The following is a 22,710-nucleotide window of genomic DNA, read 5'->3' as shown; positions in this document are numbered from 1 at the left end:
ACGTGTGGCAGAGCCCCAAAGGTGCGGAAGGGAGTGAGTGACAGGCCTCACCGTGGACGGGGTGGCTCTGGTGTGCCCTGTGGGGCGCACACGTGGAGAACCAGGGCCGGGGTCCCCGTCGATGGCTAGGGAGCACTCGGGCTTGCCCTGGTGAGTCCTGAGTCGGAGGCAGGGACAGGAAGTGGGGAGGCCCTCGGTGACTGATCAGGTGCTGGCCCTTCCGGGTCATCGTTACAGGGGTTGCTGTGCGGCCTCCTGGACCAGTTGCTACAGTTACTGGTTCGACTTCCTAGAAGTGTCACTTGTGGCAGCCTGGCTTTCTGACTGACGGCTCGGGGGTAGGGTCGGATGTGGGGGTCTCTGCAGGTGAGGGTCTCTGCAGGTGAGGGTCTGGGTGTGGGTGGTCGTTCAGGTGAGGGCGGGCCAGCTCCGCCCCTACGGTGGTGACCAGCGCATCTGCCTTCCCGCAGATCCCTCGGTGGCGGGTCTTAGCAGAGGGGATCGCGGTTCCCCAGCCGGCGCCCCGCCCGCGACCACCACGCAGCGTCAGTCCCGTCCCTCGCCGCGCCTGCGCACGCGTGTCCCGGGCCTCGGAACCCCCGCCTCACGCGCGCGCGCCCCGCCCTTCAGTACCCGTTCCGCGCACGCGCGCTGAGCTGCTTAGGCGCGGCCGCAACCCGCCCCGCGCACGCGTCGCACGCGCCGCACGCGTCCCGCGTCTCGCGCACGCGCAGGCCCCTCCCCGCGGCCAATTGGCGTCGCCAGGGCTTATCCGGCGCTTATCTGTTGTGCGTCCGCCGGCGCGCGTCAGTTGGTCGGGGTCCGGGGTTGAGGCTACGCGCTGTGTTGGGCCTCGCACACGAGTATCGGTCCCCCGCCCGCTCTCCTCGGAGCGTCCGGCGCCCACCCGGCCCCGGCCCCGACCCCGACTCGCGGTCGCAGCGCCGTCGCTTAGGCGCCATGTCTCAGAGCGGGACTCCCGGACTGCAGGAGGAGAACTTGCAGGGTGAGGCCGTGGGAGCCGGGCACGACCCGCGCAGGGGACTGGTGGGTGCGGGGCTGGCAGGGCCGGGCGCGGGTTGGGGTAGTTCAGGGGGCGACCGGGGGCTGGCGGGGCTGGGGCGGGGGACTGGCGGGGCCAGGACAGAGGGCGGCAGGGGACGGGCGGCAGGGGACTGGCGGGGAAGGGGCCGGGGGTGGCGGGGCAGGGGCCGGGGGTGGCGGGGCCTGGCGGGGCCGGGGACTGGCGGGGAAGGAGCCGGGGGTGGCGGGGGGCTGGTGGGGCAGAGGACGGCCGGGGGCCGGGACAGGGGGCTGGCGGGGCCGGGACTGGGGGCTGGCGGGGGATTGGTGGGGCAGGGGCCGGGGGCGACCGGGGACTGGCGGGGCCGGGACAAGGAGCTGGCGGGGGACTGGCGGGCAGAGGGCGGCCGGGGGCTGGCGGGGCCGGGGATTGGCGGGGCAGGGGCTGGGGGCGGCTCGGGACTGGCGGGGCCGGGACAGGGGGCTGGCGGGGCACTGGCGGGGCAGGGGACAGATTGGATACCCCTAACAAGCCTAAGCACCGCTCAGGCGACTGGGAATCCCGTCCTGAAGTCACAGCTCCCTGAGTCCGCATAGCTTGGTAAAGGCGCGTTTTATCACGTATTCCGTATTCCGGCGTTGATTTTAGCGAGCAGATGCCCAAGGTGGTTCTAGTTGGATTGTGGGCTTTAGATTTAAGGCATTACTAGTTCTGCCCGTGGTGACTGTTGGGACTTACTCGGGAGGCAGGAGAGGACGAAGGGGTTACTGTTGGTACAGGGCTCAGGTCCACCGGCCACTCTTCTTAGTGTAAGATAAACAGCTTAATAAATGTTAGTATAAGCATGTAAGTGTTTTTTGTTTTTTAAGTTGGGGTTCCATTTGTACTAGAAGGTTCATTGCAAACCAAAGCTCAGGATTGATTTGTGGGACAAAAAAAATCACTGTTCCCGTCCAGCACACGGTTCCAGACCAGGCAGTGCTCCGGGGCAGACATGTGCCTCCAGCCTTGCTGGTGTGCCTGTTGTTTCTGGGTCTCCGGACTGTCCTTTTGCATTTTGGGGAGCCAGGGCTCACAGGGTTGCTGGGCATTGCCCACCCACACAGCTAAGTGAAAGGCAGCCTCGAGAGCCGCCTCCTGGGTCTTGCCTCAGTAGAGCTGCGGTGCAGCCCTTGTTCTCTCGGCCCCTGGGGGCCCAGGAGAAACCCGGTGGCCCTGACCTTTGTATTCTCTGAAGCAAAAGTTCACTAATCTGAGTGAGCCTGTAAATAAGCTCTGGGGAGGGCTGTTCAAACCTTCGAGAATGAATGTTTAAGCTTCATTAAGACTGTCGAGATCCTCGTGTTCAGAGAAATCTGGTGAGCTAATTCTCATCCCTTACAACAGGATCTGACTAGGCGAGACTGAGTCTAATACCGTGTGTAACCGTGCATTTAAAAACTGCAAGCCATTTTTAAAATCCTGTAATCTCTTTAAAATTCGACATTGACTAGTTCTTTGAAATCGACAAAGGGATTAAGGGTTTAAAGGTTCTCTGTCTTTTCTCCTGTAAGTTACAAATTCTTTGCCTTGGGATCATCCTTTTTCTCATCGTCAAGCTACTTACTTTGCAACATCGTGTGTCTTTCTTATGGGCCTTGTTCTGAGTGTTCCAAGGGGACTCAGATCGCCCTCCGTGGACTGACCCCAAAGTGCTGAGTCATTGGCAGTGCAAAATTGCCAGCTTCTGAGTTAAAAGCTTTGTTTTTCTGTTTTGCTTATTCTATAAAAAGATGTTTACACACTGAGTGGAAATTCACGTTTAGGACTCTTCGGGTGGTTCTCTTGCGTGTACGTGCTGCTGGGCACTCGCTCACTATCTGCCGGGTGTGGGTGGGGTCACTTGCGTCACATCACGTGGTGCTGCCCGGCTGCCCTGGGAAATGTGAATCCGGGCACGGCTCCCGTCTGAGGCGGCGCGTGCCCCTCTCGGTTCTGGGCTGATGACCTCTTGTTTCTCTCTGAGCCCGAGCGGAGCCAGCCTCCTTCAGCCCGCCCTACAGACAGCGGCAGCGCTTTCCTTGAGAGCTGATTGGCTGTTCCCTGGTGCCCCCTGGTCCATTCTAGTTTCAGCAAGATCCCCATCTGCCTTTCTTTTCCCCACTTAGATGTGCAAGTGCTACCGTGCAGGAGGGCGGTAGGTAGTAGGATGGGAGGCGGTGGCATGGCTGACTTCCCACGAGGACCCCTGAATTCCAGGCCTGTTGACGAGTGCATGGGTTTAGTAAGGTGCTCACCAGTTTGCTCTGAGGTGCTCCCCCCTACTTGCTTCCTGCAGCCAGTCAGACGACGCTGCTGTCACAGCCAGCCCGCTCTGGGCAGAGGCGTCCGAAGAGAAAAATGGGGTTTCTTTGGCATGGAAATTCTAGTAGAATTGTGCAGTTTTTTTTATTTAAAAAAAAAAAATTTTTTTTTTTTAACGTTTATTTATTTTTGAGACAGAGACAGAGCATGAACAGGGGAGGGTAAGAGAGAGAGGGAGACACAGAATCTGAAACAGGCTCCAGGCTCCGGGCTGTCAGCACAGAGCCCGATGCGGGGCTCGAACCCACGGACGGCGAGATCATGACCTGGGCCGAAGTCGGACGCTCAACCGACTGAGCCACCCAGGCGCCCCAGAATTGTGCAGTTTTGAGAGTGCAGGTTTCAGACGTGTAGGTCCTCGCCCAACTCACAGATGGTCACTGAGAGGCCGAGGCGGGGCAGAAAATCAGGCAGGTGAGCACAAGTATAGGAAGAGTCAGGCTCCCGGTGAGGTGACCCGGGGGCTGCTGGGAGCCCAGGGGGACAGTGCAGACAGGATCCCGAGTTATCAGAGTCCTAGGTCAAATCAAGTCTCTCATTCTGCCCACCTAACTTGAGAGGCGTGCATGCATTTATTTATTTACTGTTCTGTTTACTCACAAAAATGGCTGTGCTTAGAGAAGTTTTTAGAACGTGCAGTTTTCCCAGGGAGGAAGCCCTCTGAGGAGGGAGCGAGTGCCTCGAGGCTTAGTGGCCGCTCTCCCTCTGGGAGGTGCGCCTTCTCAAACGTCCTTGGTTCTGTTTTCTCTCCTGCTGTCTCACAGGTTATTAGGATGCCTGCCACCCTCCTGACCAGTCCTTTTCAGCCCTGGCTGCCCAAATCCCGTTACAGCTTTTCCAAAATACATCCATGCTGGGGTTCTGCCTCCGCATTCCAGCTCGGAGGTTGCAGAGCGCCAGCGAGGCTTCTGGAGAGCGGGAGAGAACACGGCCTCTCCGTCTCCAGGGCTGAGACCTGCTACCCAGACCAGGGCCGGAGGGAAACGGGATGTGCTGGGGGTTCCCTGTGGGCTGTCACATGGCACAGTGGAGGCAGGAGGTGTGGCTGGCGCTTCATCTCTGGCTTGTTCCGAGGTGTGAGCTGGGCTGTGTCCCCGTTAGTGTGGAGCATATGTGGCAGGGAGCGGGGGGCCTGCCTTGGACCAGCAGCACCCCCGCCTGTTTCCTCGTGAGGCCTAACTGTGGCTGGTGACTTGGTTTGTTGTTTGTGATTGAGGAAGCTTTCTGAGGTGGTGAAGACGCGTTATCCCCATCTTTCCTGCTAGAAAAGAAGAGGGACCTTAGCGGGTGCGTGACGTGGGTGGGCGGATAGCAAGCCCGGTTTTCCCTTGCCAGGAAGTGTGCTTCCTGCCCAGTTGCGCAGGTTAATAATAAAACTCTCCTCCTAGTAAATCATTCTTGGAAAACAGCTTTTGGACCCAAAGCTTTTGCTGTAGAGAATCCAGGATGGGATTTTTTTTTTTTTTCCCTCGGGATGTTTAGGACTTTTTATGACATGATTTTAAAAAGCATGGGCTGGTCTCATTGGGTCTTGAGTTGATCCTTGTAATGTGACAAAAAAATAGATATACACTTACATTTAATAGTGTTACATGTCAATTTTGTCTCAGCTTATTTGTTATTTTTATTATTTTTTAAGATTTTATTTTTAAGTAATCTCTGTACCCAACATGGGGTTTGAACTTGTGACCCCAAGATCAAGCCACACGCTCTTCAGGCTGAGCCAGCCCGGCAGCCCAGTAATATCTGTTTAAGAAAGCATATGTTTGGGGTCTTTTTCCTTGCATCTTGGCACCGAGCTCCAAAAGCCCTTGGGATTTCTTGAGTGACAGTAGTGTATTGAGGAGCCCTGTTGGGACACACGGAGTCTGCTAATGAGGTGACTTAGCAGGGACCTAAGTGGCCTTTGCATGGGGGAGTGAGGGGAGAGACAAACCTGAGACTAGAGGGCGGGCTGTCAGTGCCTGCCCTCTTCCGGGGACAGGAGCGGCTGGAGGTTGGTTAGGAAACCTTCATACAACGAGCTTCAGGGAGTTTCACTGGCGCACATGCTCAGGTGCAGCAGCTCCCCCCCCCCCCCCCCCCCCGGTCCTCGTACCCTGTCGTGTGTGTGTGTGTGTGTGTGTGTGTGTGTGTGTATGTATATGTATGTATGTACTCGGCTGTCCCTGAGTTGTGTCCTTTGTAATAAGCGGGTAAGTAAGGTGTTTTCCTGGGTCCTGTGAGTTGTTCTAGGGAAGGACTGGACCCGGGGCAGGTCTTGTAGGAGCCCCTGCATTTGGCGTCTGCGGGCAGAAGCACGAGCAGCCTGGATGCCCACTTTGCAGCCGCTGTCAGCCGCAGGCAGTCTTGTGAGGCGGACCGTGTGGGGCCTCGCTGGCTCCAGGGGGTCATGCTGGAAATGAGTCATTGGACAGCCAATTGGAGACCCCCCCCCCAACACATTCCAAGTTGGAAGTGGCATCCTGAAAAGACCCCACAGCCCTTAGACTCAGGCACCAGAGCTCTTGGAAACCCGGTCGGCAGCCCAGATGGAAACGTCAGATGTGTGGTCTTGGGATGGGAGGTGTGTAGGATGCTCTGAAGTCACTGTAGCTTCTGCTGACACGTGGAGGCCCGTGGTCTGGGCTCCTAGCTGGACGCTGGCTTGTGCATTCATGATGCACTCCTGCAGCTGGAGAAAGTCACTGGGAAACGTGTGTGACGATCGTGTTAGCACACTGGGAGGCTGTGAGCTTTGTGGCAGCGTCTTTGATTTGCTTTTTTCTGATGAATGTGACCTGTGGTACAAGCAGCTTACTGAGGGTAGGCTAGGACTCAGAGATGCCAGCTGGCTGGACGGCTGGCCGTCTGCTGGTGCCTCCGGTCCACTGTCCCCCCGACTGCACGGTGTGGGGCCACGTGGGGCGATGGTCCTCGTAGTGCAGTTAGAGGAGGTATGACATGGCCCCCGGTGTCTTTCTGGTACCCGCACGTTGTCTTTTGCAGCCTGCCTCCACCCTGTCCCAGCCCCCGTCCTCCGCGTGCTGCCGGAGCAGCCTTTGACAAGTAGCTGGTGCCTGAGATACACAGACCCGTGGCACAGAATAGAGAGACTGTCGGGCTCGGAAACAGACCTGTGCACATTGCCAGCTTGATCTCTGACAGGAGGCAGCCCGGCAGTGGGGAGCGCGGGCAGCTGAACGTCTGCACCAGACTGAGCGTGTGCACAGATTCCAGCCAGGCTCAGGAAACCCATGTCTGCACGACAGTCCCCAGGACACAGATCTTCAGGACCTCAGAGTAGGAAGAGATTGAATATTTGGCTGAATTAAGATAAAAAACTTGTATTCGTCAGAACAAGACATTGGCACAAGAAGGCAAGCCACAGGGAAGTTACTTGTAACACGTTCAGATAAGAAAGGCTTGTATCTTGAATATTGAGCTCTTACAGGCAGAGGAAGAGATTTTTGAACAGCTGATGTAAAAGGATGTCATTCAGGTGGCCAGCGAACGTGAAAATCCGGCCAATTTCGTTAGAGATGAGAGAAACATGGGCTCCTGGGTGGCTCTGTCGGTTGAACATCAGCTGACGCTTGATTTTGGCTCAGGTCATGATCTCATGATTCGTGAGTTCCAGCCCCACGTTGGCCTCTGGGCCTATAGCGTGGAGCCTGCTGGGGATTCTCTGTCTCCTCCTCTCTGCTTCTCCCCTGCGTGTGCTCGTGCTCTCTCAGAATAAACACTTAAAAAAAAAAGCGGGGGCACCTGGGTGGCTCAGTCAGTTGAGCGTCCGACTTCAGCTGAGGTCACCATCTCACGGTCTGTGAGTTCGAGCCCCGTGTCGGGCTCTGTGCTGACAGCTCAGAGAGCCCGCTTCGGATTCTGTGTCTCCCTCTCTCTGCCCCTCCCCTGCTCATGCTGTCTCTGTCTCTCGAAAATAAATGTTAAAAAAAGAAATCCGAGAAATGTGAAACCACGTGAGACGACGCCATCACAGAAGGGCCACCTGGGAAGACTGGCTGCACCAAGCGGGCAGCAGCAGATGCTCTGCTTTCTCGGGAGGACTGCGCGTTGGCGCAGCTGTGTGTCGGGGCAGGTGTCTCCTGATAACCCTGACGGCGCACGCGCTCCTCGCCAGCCGTCCGCTCGTAGGTCTGCATCCGATGGACGCAAGAGCGGGGACTCCGTGAGCGATGGGCAGTTCCGGAAGCACCGATGGCTGCTGTCCCCCACCCGAACGGGCCACGGATCCAGCAGAAACCCCAGCCTGTGGCGCAGCCGCAGCGGCGGGCCCAAGCACGTGCACGTGTCCACCAGCACTTAGTGGCCCCCGCGTCCAGCCCCCAGGTGGTGCCATCGGGCCCTGGCCCGGCGCCCTGCCCTCAGCCCGCGCCGAGCCCGCTGCTTGCAGTGCGCTCAGGACGTCTGGGGGTCACGTCCCCCGTTGTGGGACGGGCTGGGACTGTTCTCGAGCTCTCCCGCCTGCTTGATTCCCCAGACGTGCACGTGCACCACCCACAGCCCCTCCCCAGCCTGTCCCTGCCCATCACGAGGCTGCAGGGTGGACGCCGTGTCCGTGGAGACGCCTCTCTCGACAGGCAGGCTCCCTCTGGGGGTGGGGGCTGCATCTGGTCCTCTGCTCACAGCCCGTGCAGGGGTTTAGATTGGAGTGAGTTTATCCCAGGAACTCAGCCGGTGGGCCCGTGGGAGAGCAAGCCTGGCAGAAGGTAGTGCCTCGCCCTGCAGGCCGTGGCTGCCGGGGGTATTCAGTGCGGATCGTCCGGTGCTGAGACCGCTCTCTGAAGCCACAAAATCTGGCTAGAAGCAGCTTGGGATGTATGTAACGGATGTCAATTTTTAGTAAGTTTAAGGATGTAGACTTCCTTCTGGTAACAGCTTGGGTAGCTTGAATCCATGGGATGCTTTGCTCTGGTTAATCACGTTTAGTGAGAAATTACCTTCGTTCTAGACACGTTCACCCGGCTTCTGACAGACGGGAGCACAGAGCAGCGGTCAGGAGCCAGTGTCGGGAGGCGTCAGGGCCAGAATGTGCAGCTGGTGTGGAAATAAGCACACGAGAGAGTTTAAACCTTCAAAACAATTAAAATCTCTTCAGATGCTGTTGATACCCTTTTCTGAAAACTGAGTTGAAAGCATCCGAGTCGGTGGTCCCTGCTGGCCCGGCAGGTCACCGGACACCTGTGCAGGTGCCACCGGGCGGGTATTTGTAGCTTCAAGGAGATGGCTGTGTGTCCCAAGAGTCAGGGCTGGGAGGGTGGCTGGCTCCACCGTAGGTAGAAAATCCAAGCTGTGTCCGTTTTTTTTTTTTTTTTTGTCTCCGGCAGGCTCCTGGGTGGAATTGCATTTCAGCAATAATGGGAATGGGAGCAGCATTCCAGCCTCTGCTTCTATTTATAACGGTGACCTGGAAAAAATCCTGCTGGACGCCCAGCACGAATCTGGACGGAGTAGCTCCAAGAGTTCTCACTGTGACAGGTGGGTGTAAGTACGCACGCGCATCCGGTGCTGACGGCCCAGTGCTCGAGCGGTCACGGTGGTAAGTGCTGCTTGAACCTGAGCTCGGCGCACGTTCAGGAGCGGCCCTCCCCCTCTCCGTCCCTCCTTAGAGAGAGGGACCCTCGCTCTCTGGCAGGAGGGATGGGGCCTGGTCCGTGGAGGGACCACAGTAAAGCGGGGGGGAGGGTGGGGGGGGCAGATCCCACACCTGGTCCCCCGGCCTCTGCTCCCCGTGGGTCCCGGCTTTGTCATCTGGGTCACCACGAGCTGCTGGGCGTCAGCACTGCCGGTGAGTTGGGGCAGCGTGGCCTGGTCAGAAACCAAAGCTCAGGTGCTCGCAGGCCTGTAGCAGAGCACCAAGCCACGCAGAGCGAGCCTGCGGGCCGCGTCGGGTCCACCCCTGGGCTTGGCTCCCCGCTGCCTGCGCCGCTCCACTGACGAGGAGGCCGCACGGTCTGGCGCTGGCCTGGTGCCAGCGCTTCCTGTCTGGGGAGGTGGCCCCGGGCTGCCGGGTGCTTCGCTTGTCGGGACGGGAATAACGTGCCCGCCTCGCTCTTCTCCCATTCTCGCATGCGTCACTACCAAGCCCGCCTCGCTCACAGACTCCGCAAGATACGAACCGAGCCTCGGAGATAGACGCCCACAGCGTGGGAGAAAAGAACAGTTCTCAGGTAGGCCGGAGCGGGCTGCGTGCCAGGTGCCGTTTTGACGTTTGTATGGTAAGCCTGTCCAGTGGAGCTGAGGAGGGGAGGCTCTGGTGTTCTTAGAGGGTCTCTTGCCTTTTTGTAAAGCCAGGGGTGGGGGCAGCGACGGCCACCGCTCGGGCCTCACACCGAGCGGGCCAGAGAAGTGCGGCTCAGGTTAGGTAGGGGGCCTCCACTGCCCTTCCGTGCCGTCCCGAGGACATGCGGGAGGGAGGTGGGTTGTCCTGGGCCTGCAGCCTGGACAGGGGCCTGTGTGGCCAGTGGGAAGGGTGGCTGGGAGCCGGGGAGCGGGTGGCCTTGGCTGTCGGTCGGATGGTGAGCGCGTGTGCCAGTGTCCGCTCTTTGGGAGAGCCCGGCGTTATCCACAGAGCCTTTCGGGGCCCCCTGCCGTCGTGACGCTGACACCCCTTCCTCGATGGATGCTGTAGACCCTTCCAGAAACGATGCCTTAGGCTGTGCTGACTGTTGTTGGCATAATTCATGTGAGGAGCACACAGGCCAGTTACTTCAGTCTGAGCTCACTTTTTTAACATTTGCTCAAGTAGTTAAGGGGTCTTACTCGCCAGGTGCTTCGGTTGTGTTCTGGGGGCTCCAGTCTGAGAGCGTCAGGCCCTCGTGCTGTGGGGCTTCTCCAGTCCCCCCCCAACCCCCCACTCCCTCTCCCTGCTGCACCTGCGTATGTTGGAATGCGCAGAAAGTGTTTTTGTTTTTTTTTTTTAATGTTTTATCTTCTTTTTGAGAGAGGGAGAGACAGCATGAGCGGGGAGGGGGCAGAGAGAGGGAGACGCAGAATCCAAAGCGGGCTCCAGGCTCCGAGCTGACAGCACAGAGCCTGACACAGGACTTGAATTCTCGAACCACGAGATCATGACCTGAGCCGCAGTCGGATGCATAACCGACGGAGCCACCCAGGCGCCCCTCCAGGAAGTGTTTTCTTTGGGTGTTCTCGGTAATTACAAGAACACGAACAATTGACTTCCTTTCCCATATTTATTTCAAAGTCTGTTAGGAAGCAAGGTCTTGAAGTACCACTGAGTCACTTGATCCTGTGGGGGCTCCCCTCAGGGCCTCCCTCCCACCTAGGCTCTTCCAGGCTGTCCCTGGTCCCCCGGGTATCCTGACGGTGCCCCCAGGCAGCTGGTTGGTTTTGCTGATGCATTCTACAGTATTTCCAAGGTTTTCAGTGGTTTTTCAGATTTTAAAGGAGGAATTACAGGATATACTAAGGTATAGACAGAGGTTTTATTTTTATTTTTTTAAGTTTTATTTATTTTGATGAGAGGGAGCATGCCAGGGAGGGGCTGAGAGAGAGAGAGAGAGAGAGAGAGAGAATCCCAAACAGGCTCCACACTGTCAGCAGGGAGTCTGACTCAGGGCTCAAACTCACGAACCGTGAGATCATGACCTGAGCCAAAATCAAGAGCTTTACGCTTAGCCACCTGAGCCCCCCCAGGTGCCCCAAGGAGAGCTTTTGAAATGCAAAAAAGAAAACTCTCTGTGATCCTGCCCTTTAGTCCCCTGTGATTAGTGTCTTGTCTTACGGATTTTAAGATGTGGCTTGAAATCACAGGTGCAGGTATGTTTTTGGGTTTTTCACTCCCACTGAACACAAAATCGTTCTTTTAAACTTGATCAAGGGGCACTGTGTCCTTCAGAGCTTGTTTTGGGTTTTAGATGGTTTTTATTTGCTTGTCTCACAACCAGCCCCGTGGTCGGCATCTTTGTGCGGCCCCTTTGTCCTCTGTCCTCACTTCACGTGGCTTCCTTGGGACAGTGTTTGCAGCCTCAGCGTCTGTCCCAGAACCGAGCCCCCCAACCTGCCGTCCACCCACCACCCGGCCGTGGGCCTCCAAGCCCGGCCTGCGTGACGGCGCGTGGGTGGACGGCGGCGTTCCGTGGCGGGGCCGTGAGGGGCTGACACACTGTTCACGTCGACTCTGTCGCAGTCCGAGGAAGATTATATCGAGAGGAGGAAAGAAGTCGAGAGCATCTTGAAGAAAAACTCCGACTGGATATGGGACTGGTCCAGTCGGCCGGAAAACATCCCCCCCAAGTGAGTGTCCTCGGTGTCGCGGGGTCTCGGTGGACCCGGAGCGCGGCCGCTCACTCGCGTGTGTCCCCCCAGGGAGCTCCTCTTCAAGCACCCGAAGCGCACGGCCACGCTCAGCATGAGGAACACGAGCGTGATGAAGAAGGGGGGCATCTTCTCGGCGGAGTTCCTGAAGGTCTTCCTCCCGTCCCTGCTGCTCTCGCACCTGCTGGCCATCGGGCTGGGGTGAGTGAGGCTGCGCGAGGCTGCCCCTGGGGAACCGGGTCTCAGTCAGCTTACGCGACCTGCATGTGGCCAGGCACGGGACTCGGACCCTGGCCTGAGACCCTGGAGGTGCCCCTGCCTCACCTCCCATCCCCACCGCGGGGATGGCCCCCCGACTGAGCCCTGACGGCAGAGGCTCATCCCGCCCGGTGTTTTCGTGGCGTCTGGCTCGTCAGCACGGACGGCCCCGTGTCCTGTGTCGTCCTGGGCCGCGCCTCCCACGCGCAGGCGTGTCGCGGCCTGGCTTGGCAGAGCCAGGGAAACGGGCCTTCGCGCCCCTTGGCGTCTGGTGCCGCTTGCCCGGTGCGGTCCCAGCCTCTGTGCGGGTGGGTGGTGGTCTCAGGAGCCCGGGCGCGCCTCGTCCCGCTGCAGTTGTAGCTTGTGGGACGGTCCGCGTGGTCAAGGTGGGCTTCTGATTCAGGCCGGCACCCCCTGGCCGGAGGGCTCGGGTCTGGGGAGAGGGAAGCCAGGATGACTGAGCTGCTGGCACACAGTGCCCTCGGCTTCCTGAGCCCCGTGGACCGGGAACCCGAGCCTCAGGCCCTTCCAAGTTTGGGGGCAGGTGGGAGCTTTCTGGCTGGCCCAGCGGCCATGGGGCTGGGGGGGGGCGGGGCAGAGCTGCCCGCCCCGCCCTCCCTTCTGAGGCTCAGACCCTACTTCCGCCTGGGAAGTGGCTTCCCCAGGGGCCGGACCCTGTCCCCCTCGCTGCCCGGGGCTCGGTCTCCGGCACGGCTGTGTTCTGGCCAGAGCTTCTCCAGAGTCCAGCTCTGGACTGTTCTCCACAGCTAGCGAGTCAGAGGGCCGCTGCTTAAACACCTGGTTTGGGCCTCCATTTCAGGGTTGATGTCTGCAGCTGGCGCCCAACGGGCAGAGCTTGCTGGCCCTCGGGACTAAGTCTGTCTGTGGTCCACCTGAGGCGGCTCCCCTGAGGACGGGTGGGCTCGCGCCTGAGCTCTCCTGCTGGGCCCGCCGTCCCCTTTATTTCTGCCCCCCTCTCGGTCAGTCCGAGCTTGACCCGCGTGCTCCTCTCCGGGCCCCGCTCTCGCCCCCGGCCCTGGACCGTCTGAGGGCAAGCGCTTTGTTGCTCGGGGACGGCCCTGGTGAGGCTGGCGGACGCGAACCCACGGCGAAGCCGCCGGGTCCGCTTCGAAAGAAGCGCCATGGCCGTTGTGTCGTGAGAGCATCTGTGCTTGCTTTGTGGCCTCCTCTGTACTTAGAACACAGCTGGATCTCTAAACGCGATTACAAAATACTATGACAAATCACTAAGCGTTTGATGCTCCTCACAAAGTTCTTAGGAGTAGGTGGCAAATAGGCTGTCCCTTTGCATCCGCGGCCCCCGCCAGGCCGTGAGCGGTGCGCCCACCTAACTGCTCGTTGCTCTCTCTGAAGGATCTACATCGGAAGGCGTCTGACCACCTCCACCAGCACCTTCTGATGAAGAATCAGAGCCCGGCTTTTCCCCGCGGCCGGATCGCCGTGGGGGCCGCGGCAGCACCGACGGAGGCCTGTCCCGACCCCAGGAAGCTGCACCACTTGGTTCTGTAAACGCTGCGTTTCCGCCTTTAGTGAGATGAAAGAAAAGACCGAAGAACCAGGCTAACCCGTAATCGTATCCGTGGGATCAGTTAGTGCGCATGTCGTGTTGGTTAACATCTGCTGTAATAATTCGGTAGTAAATTCTCTTTGGGTATTATAAGTAAATAATTTTAACATGCTAGATACGATGTATGTAGTATTCTGGCAGATTATCTGTAACCAATAATTCAGTTAAAATACTTTATATTTGCAAAGAATGAATGTTTATTAAAATGACTACATGAGGGGTTTATCCCAAGTAAATATTGTGGCCTTATATTCACACTCTTATAGGAAAGACTACATTCAAGTGGATGCAGGTTGTCTCCTAAAGACATTTAACTCTTTTTAACGCAGAGTTCTTTGTCACGCCGTGGGATCCCGGAACAAACGCAGGTTCCGCTGTACTGTTGGGACACGAAGCCGTGCGTCCCTGCGGGGGGGGGGGCTTCCGTCTGGGTGGCCACCTTGGACACTCGCCTCCTGCCCAGGGCCCCTGTCCGTGTCCTCCTCTCCACTCACTCTGGATCGCTGGATCTAGTCCTCCCCGTGGTGTTGGGGTTTCGTGTGCTCTTAGAATCTGTTCCATTCTGAGCAAACCTGTGTCTACTTCAAAAGACTGGAAATAGAGAAAAAATAAATCTTTGCCAAATCCTGGAGATGACTGTAGTCACGTGGTTTAAAAGTGTTCTAAAAGCTTTGTGGGTGAACCAGGCGTACGTCCCCTTGTCCCCTTTGCCTTTCCTACAGCATGGCGGTGGCGGCGGCCTCTCGGACGCACCGTACAGATCCTCCTGTGTCTGTTCTGCACCCGTACACTACGTTCTGTTGTGTTGGAAATAAATAACATTTCGAGTTTTTAAAATTGCTGCTTGTATTTAAATGATTACCTCAGGTACAGCAGCTCACAGCCATCTCATTTGCAGAAATTTCTGCTGCTTGAATGGGGTCGGAAACCTTCCTGGCGCTCGACTCCTGGAAGATAGGTTCGGTCACGTGGAAATGCTCCGGTCCAGCGAACTCCTGTGACAGACAGCAGGGGGTGCCCGTCTGTCAGGAGAAACGGGCTGGTCCCTCTGCCGCTTCTGTCCCAAGCGGCCAATGGCCTGATCCAGGGGGCTGCACTCAGCGTGGCTGAGCGGGGTCCTGTGTCTCCAGGGTTGGTGCCCCTTGAGCACGGTTGACTCCCCTGTCGCCCTCTGGGTCATCACGTGAGCAACCGGGGGCCCTCTGCAAGGCGCTTTTGCCCCGCTCTTGGTGGCACTAGCTGAGCCCTGGGCAAATCTGGCCGGAAGCCCCCGAGGGCGGTCAGGAAAGTGCTTTCCCCTGAGTGACACCGGGAATGAGACCGGGCTTTCTGGAGGCCCCTCCCCAGAGTGTGTGTATTGGCAGGTGTCTCTCTTTGGTCCTTCCTTTCTGGCGTGGTAACAGCACACAGTAACAGCTTTTGCTAATAGCCCTTTTTACTGTTCACTTTACTCGCTGAAGAGTGAGTTTATGCGTCTGGGTGACTTAACGTGCTGCAAACAGTCTTGGATCCAAAGAGAGAAGCCTGCAGTTGCCACTTCTGAGTTTTCTGGTCCAGACACCTGCAGACTGGGTGGGGCACTTGGGGGCGGGGCGGGGAGGAAATCCGTCAGCACCTTGACAACCACCTGCTCCTTGCTGTGACCTATGACCTGTTCTAGGAATCCACCCTGAGGATCACCCTGTAAAAGTCCGTTTCTAGCAGCGTGTCACGGGAGAGGCCCCCCCGCAGAGGGTGCGCCAGCCGTGTGGGCGATCGGCTTGGACACCACACGGGCCCTCCGGCATCGGGCGAGCTGCCCCAGGCGACCCCGTTCAGAGCTGGACCCGCTACGGCCCAAACTGCAGGCTGATGAACAAAATAAAGACGTATTTGAAAAAAGAGCGTAACCGATGGTGTGCTATCATTCGTGCAAAAATGAGCCAAGGAGGCCCCTGCTCCTTATGAAGAAACTCGTGACCACACCAGAGGAGCAGGTGGGGGCAGCAGGTATGGTGGGGGGGGGGGGATGGAGGGGAAGGAAGGTGCAGGCCTTTTCCGGGACGGACTCAGCACCTACACGGTGCCTCGCGAAGCCAAAATCAATCATTGGAAACGTTTCCGAGATAATTCAAACGATTCCCGAGGCCACGCTGGCAGCGGGGCAGGTGTTCGGAGCTGCGAACGAGGAGGACACTGATCCGGAGGAAGAGGGCGGGCTGGAGAGGGAATGGAACTCAAGGAAGGTCTGATAGATGCGGGGGAGGCACGCACATCCTGCGGGGGAGGGGTCTCCCAGCTCCAGCCGCGGGGCCTCCGGTGAGCACTGCGAGCTGGCTGGCGGGTCCGGATCCGGTCCCTCAGGCCACAGGCAAAGTGAGGCCGTGAGGTCATGACCCGAGTTGAACTGAAATGGCCACGGGGTGAGGCACGGCTCGAGGGAGAAGTGGGCTCCGGGGCAGTGGGGTCCGGAACACACACACACCGGAGAGTGGGCTCAGAAGCCGGCACAGGCAAAGGACACGGGAGACAAGGTGAAGGAAGTGCCAGTGGCCCAAAGCGGGACAAGAAACAAGCATGGTGGCGCGGTGATGGGCAGGCGCCCTCGTCCACGCCGGCAGCAAACAGGTGGGAGGAAAATACGGGTCTGCGAGTTGCGGGTCCCCGTCAGGCACACGCGGGACCCACGGATGCCGCAGAGTGAGTGTGGGGGGCAGCCCCACTACCCCCCCCCCCATGGTGGTCGCAGAGGCCAAGGCGTCGTGAAGACGCCTTGCAGCCGGGGTGAACCCCCACACGGGCCGTCTGCCTGCGAGGTCGGCCGCCAGCGCACCCCGGGGAAAGGGCCGCGTGTCCAGCAGACAGTGCCGGCAGGACTCGCCCCGGGCCGCCGCGGACAACGTGACGCAGGGGGCCTGACTGGCTCTGTGGGTGAAGCCCGCGACTGTCTCAGGGTTGTGAGTTCGAGCCCCACGCCGGCTGTAGAGATGATTTAAAAATAAGATCTTAAATCTCAACAATGGATTTAGGACCTGAAACCAGAAGCCAGACAAAAACAGGCCGTGAGCTCCCTGACATTGGTCTTGGTGACAGGTTTTTGGATTTGACACCATTCTCAAAAGCAACAGAAGCAAAAATAAACCAGTGGGGCTGCACTAAAAACCTTGTGCACACCGACGGGAGCCAACACGGAGCAGAAACCAAGTACACGGGAGCCAAGATCGGTGACGCGGAACCGACACTCTAACACCAGTGGGGTTAGATAGAAAACACGACGGGTTATTTCTCCGAAGAAGACATCCGGGCACGCGAGATGCTCAACGTCACCCCCTGCACGTGTGCAAAGCTCCCAGTCTCCGGGCGACGTCTGGGCCCAGGAGCGGAGCCTGCGAGAAGCGTCAGTGGTGCCCCGAGGGTGTCGGTAAAAGGCTGCAGAGCCTAAGAGGTTCATCCGCAGCCTGGGAAGGTCTGTCCCCACCAAGCACAGCTGCAAAGCCCACTCTGAACGGACTGGTCTCCAATGACTTACCAGACACTCTGGTTATCAGAGGAATCCCAGGTTTGTTGCTCACGACGTCCTCAACTGCGCGGGGGTCGAGGTCGACAGCAGCTGTCCTAGCCCAGCGCTGGCATCCTGGCGGCTGGCAGGCCCGTGTTCCGGGGACCGTGCTGCATGAAGCAGGACAGGGAGGACAGGCCAAGTGATCCTGGATGGCGGCCACCCAGCCTCCCACCCGCTGGGGCTGCTGCCCGCCCTGGACACGGAATGGTGGGACCCCACCTTTGCGCACACCCCAAGTAGAGGGATGCACTGTCAGATGAGGTGCCGACGACTCCAACAGGCCCCGGGCCTAGATGACCCCACCGCACGTTCTCCTGCTGGGGAGTCCCTTCTCTCAGGGCCACAGCTCCTAGGTCAAGGCCACGCTCGGGTGTGAAAGTTCCCTGTGTGCTGCGCTCACCTGCCGTCACCAGCCCTGCAGGGGTGCGGGGTGGGCCCAGGGGCAGCGCGCACACGCCTGAGCCCACCACCTGTGACCGCGTGCCACAGGGCGGCCACCTGTCCCCTGCCACCAGTTCGCAGGGCCCTTGTGCAGCGAGCACTTAGAAAGAAGGGGCCGCCACCATCAGGGTGAGCGCCCATGCGTCATACCCCACTCCTCCCTGAGACAGCCCTGGGTGTGTGTGTGGGGGCAGGGGGCTGCCACACCCATACTTGGCCCCGAGCACCAGCCGCGTGGAGACCCCTTACGGGGCACACGTACTGCCCTCTCTGCGCCAGACACCGAAGGACCGGGGTCCCGGTCAGGTATCCCACCGGCTCATACGAGACTTTCCCGGACGCCCTCCACTCTCCCGGCAGAGCACCCGAGCCCTGTCCTAATGGAAGTGCGCGTTCCATCCCCGCTCAACATCCCCGACACGATCCCAGGGCCAAGCCCCGCCTCAGACCTGGGTTCTGTGCAGAGCGGCGTCCTCTGGACAACAGACACCTGCTGTCCCTTCTCCTGCAGAGCCAGGGAGCTGCTCACTCGGGGCTCCCACTGCTCTGACCCCGTCCCGGACACTCCCCCGGAGAGGCCAATGGCTGCTGGTCTGTGGACACAGCACACGTTTGGAAGAAAAAAGCCCAGGTGCCAATGCTGACATTCGTCTCGACCCCCTTAAGCAAGACTTGCAGACATTTCCTCCTTAGAGCAACATAGCAACAGAGCCCGGCTCGGCCTGGTCAGAGCGGTCTGCTCGCGCTGACCAGGGATGCTCTGGGGATGGGCCTCTGGCTCGGAGAAGTGGGGCCGCTCAGCTCCTCAGGACAGCAGGTGGAAACGTGGCATTTGTCGTGCTGTCCCGTCACCAGTGCCAGTGATCTGCAGACACATGACAACCAGGCTGAGTCTCACACTGACTTTCAGAAGCTCCATTTCTCATGAATAAAGATTATCCATCCCGACCCAGGTCACCGGCCTGCGTAGAGCACGAAAACTTCTAGGAAAACAGCAGCACGGGACCCTAAGAATGAAAACAATTCACACAACTGACTTTGAGGAACAGAGACAATTTCTGGATTCGTAAACGAGAAAAGGGGAACGTTTTAGAAAATACGTATTTCATGAAGAACATAAATGAGCGAAATAAATGAAGTCTGAAAACTAGGGATTTTCCCTCGTTGGGGGGACAAAAGGCTCACCTGGAAATGCACGTCGAGGAGGAAGCAGTGCGGGGGAGACTCGCCCGCCTCTCGAGCGTGCATCCCGCACAGGTCCCAGCTCCTGAGAGCAAGCGGGGAACCCCGGAGTCGGAGCGGGCGCCACCGGGGTCCGCGCCCCGGTATTTCCCCTCTGCTGGGTCCCCCGCGACGCAGAGGCTCAATTTCTACTCAATGGGAAAAGCCGTCTGAACACACAATGCAAATCCAGTTAAACATTTAAAATTTATTAAACTTTTTGGTCAAAATAGTTGAACAAATATATACAATTCTGTTAGAACTGCTTTTTTTTGCGAAGGACCGCAGCGGACGAACACTTGGAGAACTCTGCTCTGGGTCTCAGGTCTGGAACTTGTGCCATGACGCATGTACAAGTAAGAATTGTTTTAAACTCTCCACTTCCAACCGAATGGGAACTAAAGTGGAGCTGTTACGTTAAATCAGGATAACGAACAGAACGTTCATTAACAAGACATTCACTCTCACGCCCTCAACAGCGGCGTGTGCACCCGGCGCCCCGGTGCACAGAGGACGCTGCGGTTTGGGCCCGTGTGTGAAATCCCAGTACGCTCCAATCCCCCCTCTGTAGTTTCCGTCCTGGGAAATCCTGATTTCTGGCACCAAAGATCCTATTTTTAAAATACAGCCAGGTAGCGGTGGCAGCACGTGGGAATTAAAACTGTTGGTTCTGCTGGCTCGAAACGCACCACGAGACTCCGCATGCATAGGGTTTCGGCGCTTTCTAAAGGGACCGCCCCCGGGACTCGTCACATTCCCCGGCGTGCGCGGGGCGGCTCACTGGACACCGGTGTCGCGGGCACGGCAGCACCGGTCTGTCCTCGAATCCTTTCTGAGGGGCTCCCCCAGGCTTACCTGGCGCGTCACCTGGCCGACTTCTACAGAAACGAAAGAAAACCAACGCAAGTTCGGGGCCGGGCAGGGTCCGAATTTGAGGTACTGCACGTGCCACCGTCCTGCCAGTGAAGGACGAGGGTTCGAAACCGTTCCAAAGCGTAATTCTGCGTAATTCCGTTGTATGCAATGAAAGCAAGTAAAAAGCCGATACTTGTCTTAGACTTAAAAACACTTCTCAGAATGTGTCACTTTTATTCACTGGCCACACCGGAAGGTGTGGCGGCAGACACAGGTGCGTGGGTGAGGAGAGTGGCCGGAGCCTGCTCGCCAAATCCAGCCCGTGGCCGGGCCACCAGGCCTCAGGGGACCGCGGGTGCGGAGCGGTCCCCAAGAGTGAAGGGAGGGGGGCGGGGGAGGGGGGCTCATGGAGAGACTTTTCTCCCGGTGTTAACTTTTTGGTCTATAAACTGGAAAGGAAGGCTCAGACTTAAATAAATACATTTATTGTAATGGCCTTTATCGAGCACGGCCCGCCGATGCGGCGCCGGGTAGGTTTCGGGCGTGAGTGGCGCCCACGGCTTGCCCCGCAGGCGGGCAGCCCCTCCAGCCTGCGAGGGGAGCGGGGCCCACACTGCTCCTCGCGGAGAGGACGACGGCGTCCCTCCTCTGGGGCGATGGCCGGGCTCAGTCCCCGCGCCGGCCTCCCTAGTTGACCTTGTCCTGGAAGATGTACAGGTTGTTGGTAGCGGCCACGGCGATGATGTTCTCCGCTGGGTGCCAGGCCGTGTGCAGAATCTTCTTGTTGAAGTCCAGACTGTCCACACTGATCTCGTCCTTCTTTCTCTTCCCGCCTGTACACACTTTCCGAGGCTTTAAGCTGGCTCGGGGCTTGCTGTTCTCCCTGGAAGCTTCCAGTGTGACATCCCTCCGTGTATTTCGATCGAACATTCGGAAGAAGTTGTTGTAGGAACCAGTCATGATGGCGCTGTGCACAACGAGAGAGAGTAGTGCTGGTCAGGCACGAGGCGCAGATACCTTACCACACGTGGGGGCCCAGCGCCCTGGGCGCCCGGCGAGGGTCACCTGCCCTCACCCCTCCCCTACCTGACAAGATCGTTTCAGAAGCAAGACGTGAAAATAGCGGTTGGCAGAGAAAAACAGTGAAAATCGCCTACTGAACTTCACGTACGTAATCATGTCCGTGAAAAGAAATATTACAGAATAGAAAAGGAACAGCCACACTTGATTACATTGATGTGTTCTGTTTGAAGTGAGCTCCTCACCCGGAGTGGGGTTTGAATTCACGACTCTCAGATCAAGGGTCTCATGCTCCTCCGGCCGAGCCAGCCAGGCACCCCACATTACTGCGTTTTTAAGAAGAGAAAAAGAAAAAAGACCCGACACGGCCACCTGTCCCAGCCACGGACAACGGGGTATTTTCAAGTCTCAAACATTTGCACTTTGTCAGTGATACAAAACTGACTTGTGTTCAGTAGACACTAGACCCGTCAGTGTCCCTGCACACACACCTCATCAAAGAATACTTTTTAATTCATTTAATGCCAAGAAGCTCGTTCACGCGAAGCGACAGGCGTACAAAGGGGAAGACCTCGGGGTGAATCTCAGATGCTGCGGCTCTGCCCACATTCTTCTCTCTCCGGGATTAATACCTAAGGCCTCCATGGTCTCTGAAGTCAAAAATGTTCCTGCTATACTGGTAGAAACTGCTGGTCTGTTTTTTAACAAAACTGAGAAAAATGGCTGACAAGCGTTGCCAGGATTTCGCCCGTGGCTTTAGAACGAGCCCTGCTCCAGATGAGGAGGGTGTTCAGACCTCGCCCTGCGGATCCCGCAGACCCGGCCCGGTCCCCGTGGCTCCCCAGTCTCTTCCGAGGACCCCGCCGGTCTCCCGGCTCGGGCACGGCTAGCGGCTGACCCCGACACAGGCAAATCCCTCAGTGTCTGCCTCACCTCATCTAAAGCCGCACCCGGAAAACAGGACGGCCAGAGAAGGACTCCTTCCACTACCCGTACTCAGCCTGTGCGGTCTAAGCCCAGGAGCACGCGGCGCTCGGGAGAGGCCCAGCGCCGCTCAGACCAGGGCGCTCCCCAGGTCAGCCTCGTGTCCAAGACCACGTCCAAGGAAGGCTGGGCAGGGAGTGTGCCGACGCGGCCCTTCCGTCCACGCTGCTCAAAGTCAAGCGTGTCTGCCACGATTCCTTGGAACAGAGACCGGGAAGAGCTCTTCAGGAGGATGCGGTTTTGTCCTCGACACTGATGAGAACTGGCGTGCGGCAGAAATGAAAGCAGACCAACTCTGATACAGATTCGGTATTTCTTTAAAATGTCTGACCCACAAGCCTGCAGGGGAGGTGGGTGTGCCCACTACCCAGACCATGTGAGTGACAACCCTCCTGAGCACCTGGACAGATGTCCTCCTGTTCCCCAGGTGGCCAAGTGGACTCAGGGGTAAGTGGCTATGTCCATTTTTGCCAGACAACCTGAGCACAGCCAAGAGGTGTCACGGGACAGCATGGTCTCAGGCAGGGTGCGGGTGCCCCCCGAACGTCACACCATCCCACAGGAGACGCTTCCTGCCAGAAGGCAGGGGAGCTCTGCAAGGGCGGGAGAACAGGTAAACCTTACTGGGAAGCCTCTGAATATTCCTGGGAACCGGTAATTTGAAGGCAGTTTTCAGTATTCCCGATATACCAAAAGGCATAAAGAAAAACACGACTATCCTTCTACCCATAAGCCACTGCTAACGTGGTCAAATCCCACTGTGTACCTCTCTAGAAAGACAGATCTCCCACCCGGAGCCCCTGCTGGGAACCGTTACAGAAGAGGAGTAGCATTCCTGTACGTGTTTCCGTTTGGAGTAGTTATGTATTCTTAAAATCGATACCTTCTTGCGTGTTCTAGAGAACACGGAAATCATCAAATCATACGTATTCTTCCACAGTATGCTTTCTTTGCTTACTATCCTTGTGAGAGCACCCATGTGATATGTGTAGTTTTAATTCATCGATTTTCACTCGTTTTTAGTGGCAAACGTTACGGACAGACAACAGTGTTCCTGTCCGCTCACCTGATGGCGAACACGGGGGCCCCTCAGGGGTTTGCTAGCTCCGGTTTCTGAGCATGTTTCTTGCCTGCACACGCACCAGGTGCCTGACCCAT

At 57.9% G+C, this 22,710-nt stretch overlaps 3 protein-coding genes across 5 annotated transcripts in view; 1 reads left to right on the top strand and 2 right to left on the bottom strand.

Moving 5' to 3' along the window:
• The first annotated feature begins 674 nt into the window (after positions 1 to 674).
• On the top strand, positions 675 to 14,118 carry BNIP3 (BCL2 interacting protein 3). The gene is made up of 6 exons (XM_045439273.1): positions 675 to 1,006; positions 8,695 to 8,845; positions 9,453 to 9,537; positions 11,517 to 11,623; positions 11,696 to 11,845; positions 13,277 to 14,118. Exons 1-6 carry the CDS (start codon positions 961 to 963, stop codon positions 13,320 to 13,322), a joined length of 585 nt encoding a protein of 194 aa, XP_045295229.1. The 5' UTR covers positions 675 to 960; the 3' UTR covers positions 13,323 to 14,118.
• On the bottom strand, positions 13,670 to 18,720 carry LOC123577323. The gene is made up of 6 exons (XM_045439406.1): positions 18,658 to 18,720; positions 18,325 to 18,337; positions 17,251 to 17,572; positions 16,999 to 17,138; positions 14,202 to 14,287; positions 13,670 to 14,081 (listed from the first exon to the last, which is right to left on the bottom strand). The coding sequence occupies exons 1-6, from the start codon at positions 18,718 to 18,720 to the stop codon at positions 13,791 to 13,793; spliced, it is 915 nt and encodes a 304-aa protein (XP_045295362.1). The 3' UTR covers positions 13,670 to 13,790.
• A 161-nt stretch (positions 18,721 to 18,881) lies between these two features.
• Positions 18,882 to 22,710, bottom strand: part of PPP2R2D (protein phosphatase 2 regulatory subunit Bdelta) — a 49,622-nt gene continuing 45,793 nt past the window's right edge. For all 3 annotated transcript variants that reach the window (XM_045439270.1, XM_045439272.1, XM_045439271.1), the window contains one exon: positions 18,882 to 20,515. In XM_045439270.1, coding sequence (XP_045295226.1) covers positions 20,236 to 20,515 — 280 coding nt within the window. In that variant the 3' untranslated portion in view covers positions 18,882 to 20,235. The remainder of the gene's footprint in view (positions 20,516 to 22,710) is intronic.

Source organism: Leopardus geoffroyi, chromosome D2 (assembly GCF_018350155.1).
Source record: "Leopardus geoffroyi isolate Oge1 chromosome D2, O.geoffroyi_Oge1_pat1.0, whole genome shotgun sequence".
Classification (NCBI taxonomy): Eukaryota; Metazoa; Chordata; class Mammalia; order Carnivora; family Felidae; genus Leopardus; species Leopardus geoffroyi.
Note: the sequence above shows the minus strand (reverse complement) of the source record. Positions and strands in the feature narration are given on the sequence as shown.

Excerpts from the sequence above, each read along its gene's own strand:
- LOC123577323 (XM_045439406.1), bottom strand. The coding sequence starts at position 18,720 with ATGCACGCTCGAGAGGCGGGCGAGTCTCCCCCGCACTGCTTCCTCCTC. Across the intron at positions 17,139-17,250 it reads TACTTGGGGTGTGCGCAAAG|CACGGTCCCCGGAACACGGG; the intron begins GTGGGGTCCCAC and ends TGCTTCATGCAG. Across the intron at positions 14,288-16,998 it reads TCTGATAACCAGAGTGTCTG|AACGTAGTGTACGGGTGCAG; the intron begins GTAAGTCATTGG and ends CCAACACAACAG.
- BNIP3 (XM_045439273.1), top strand. The coding sequence starts at position 961 with ATGTCTCAGAGCGGGACTCCCGGACTGCAGGAGGAGAACTTGCAGG. Across the intron at positions 8,846-9,452 it reads AAGAGTTCTCACTGTGACAG|CCCGCCTCGCTCACAGACTC; the intron begins GTGGGTGTAAGT and ends GTCACTACCAAG. Across the intron at positions 11,846-13,276 it reads CTGCTGGCCATCGGGCTGGG|GATCTACATCGGAAGGCGTC; the intron begins GTGAGTGAGGCT and ends CTCTCTCTGAAG.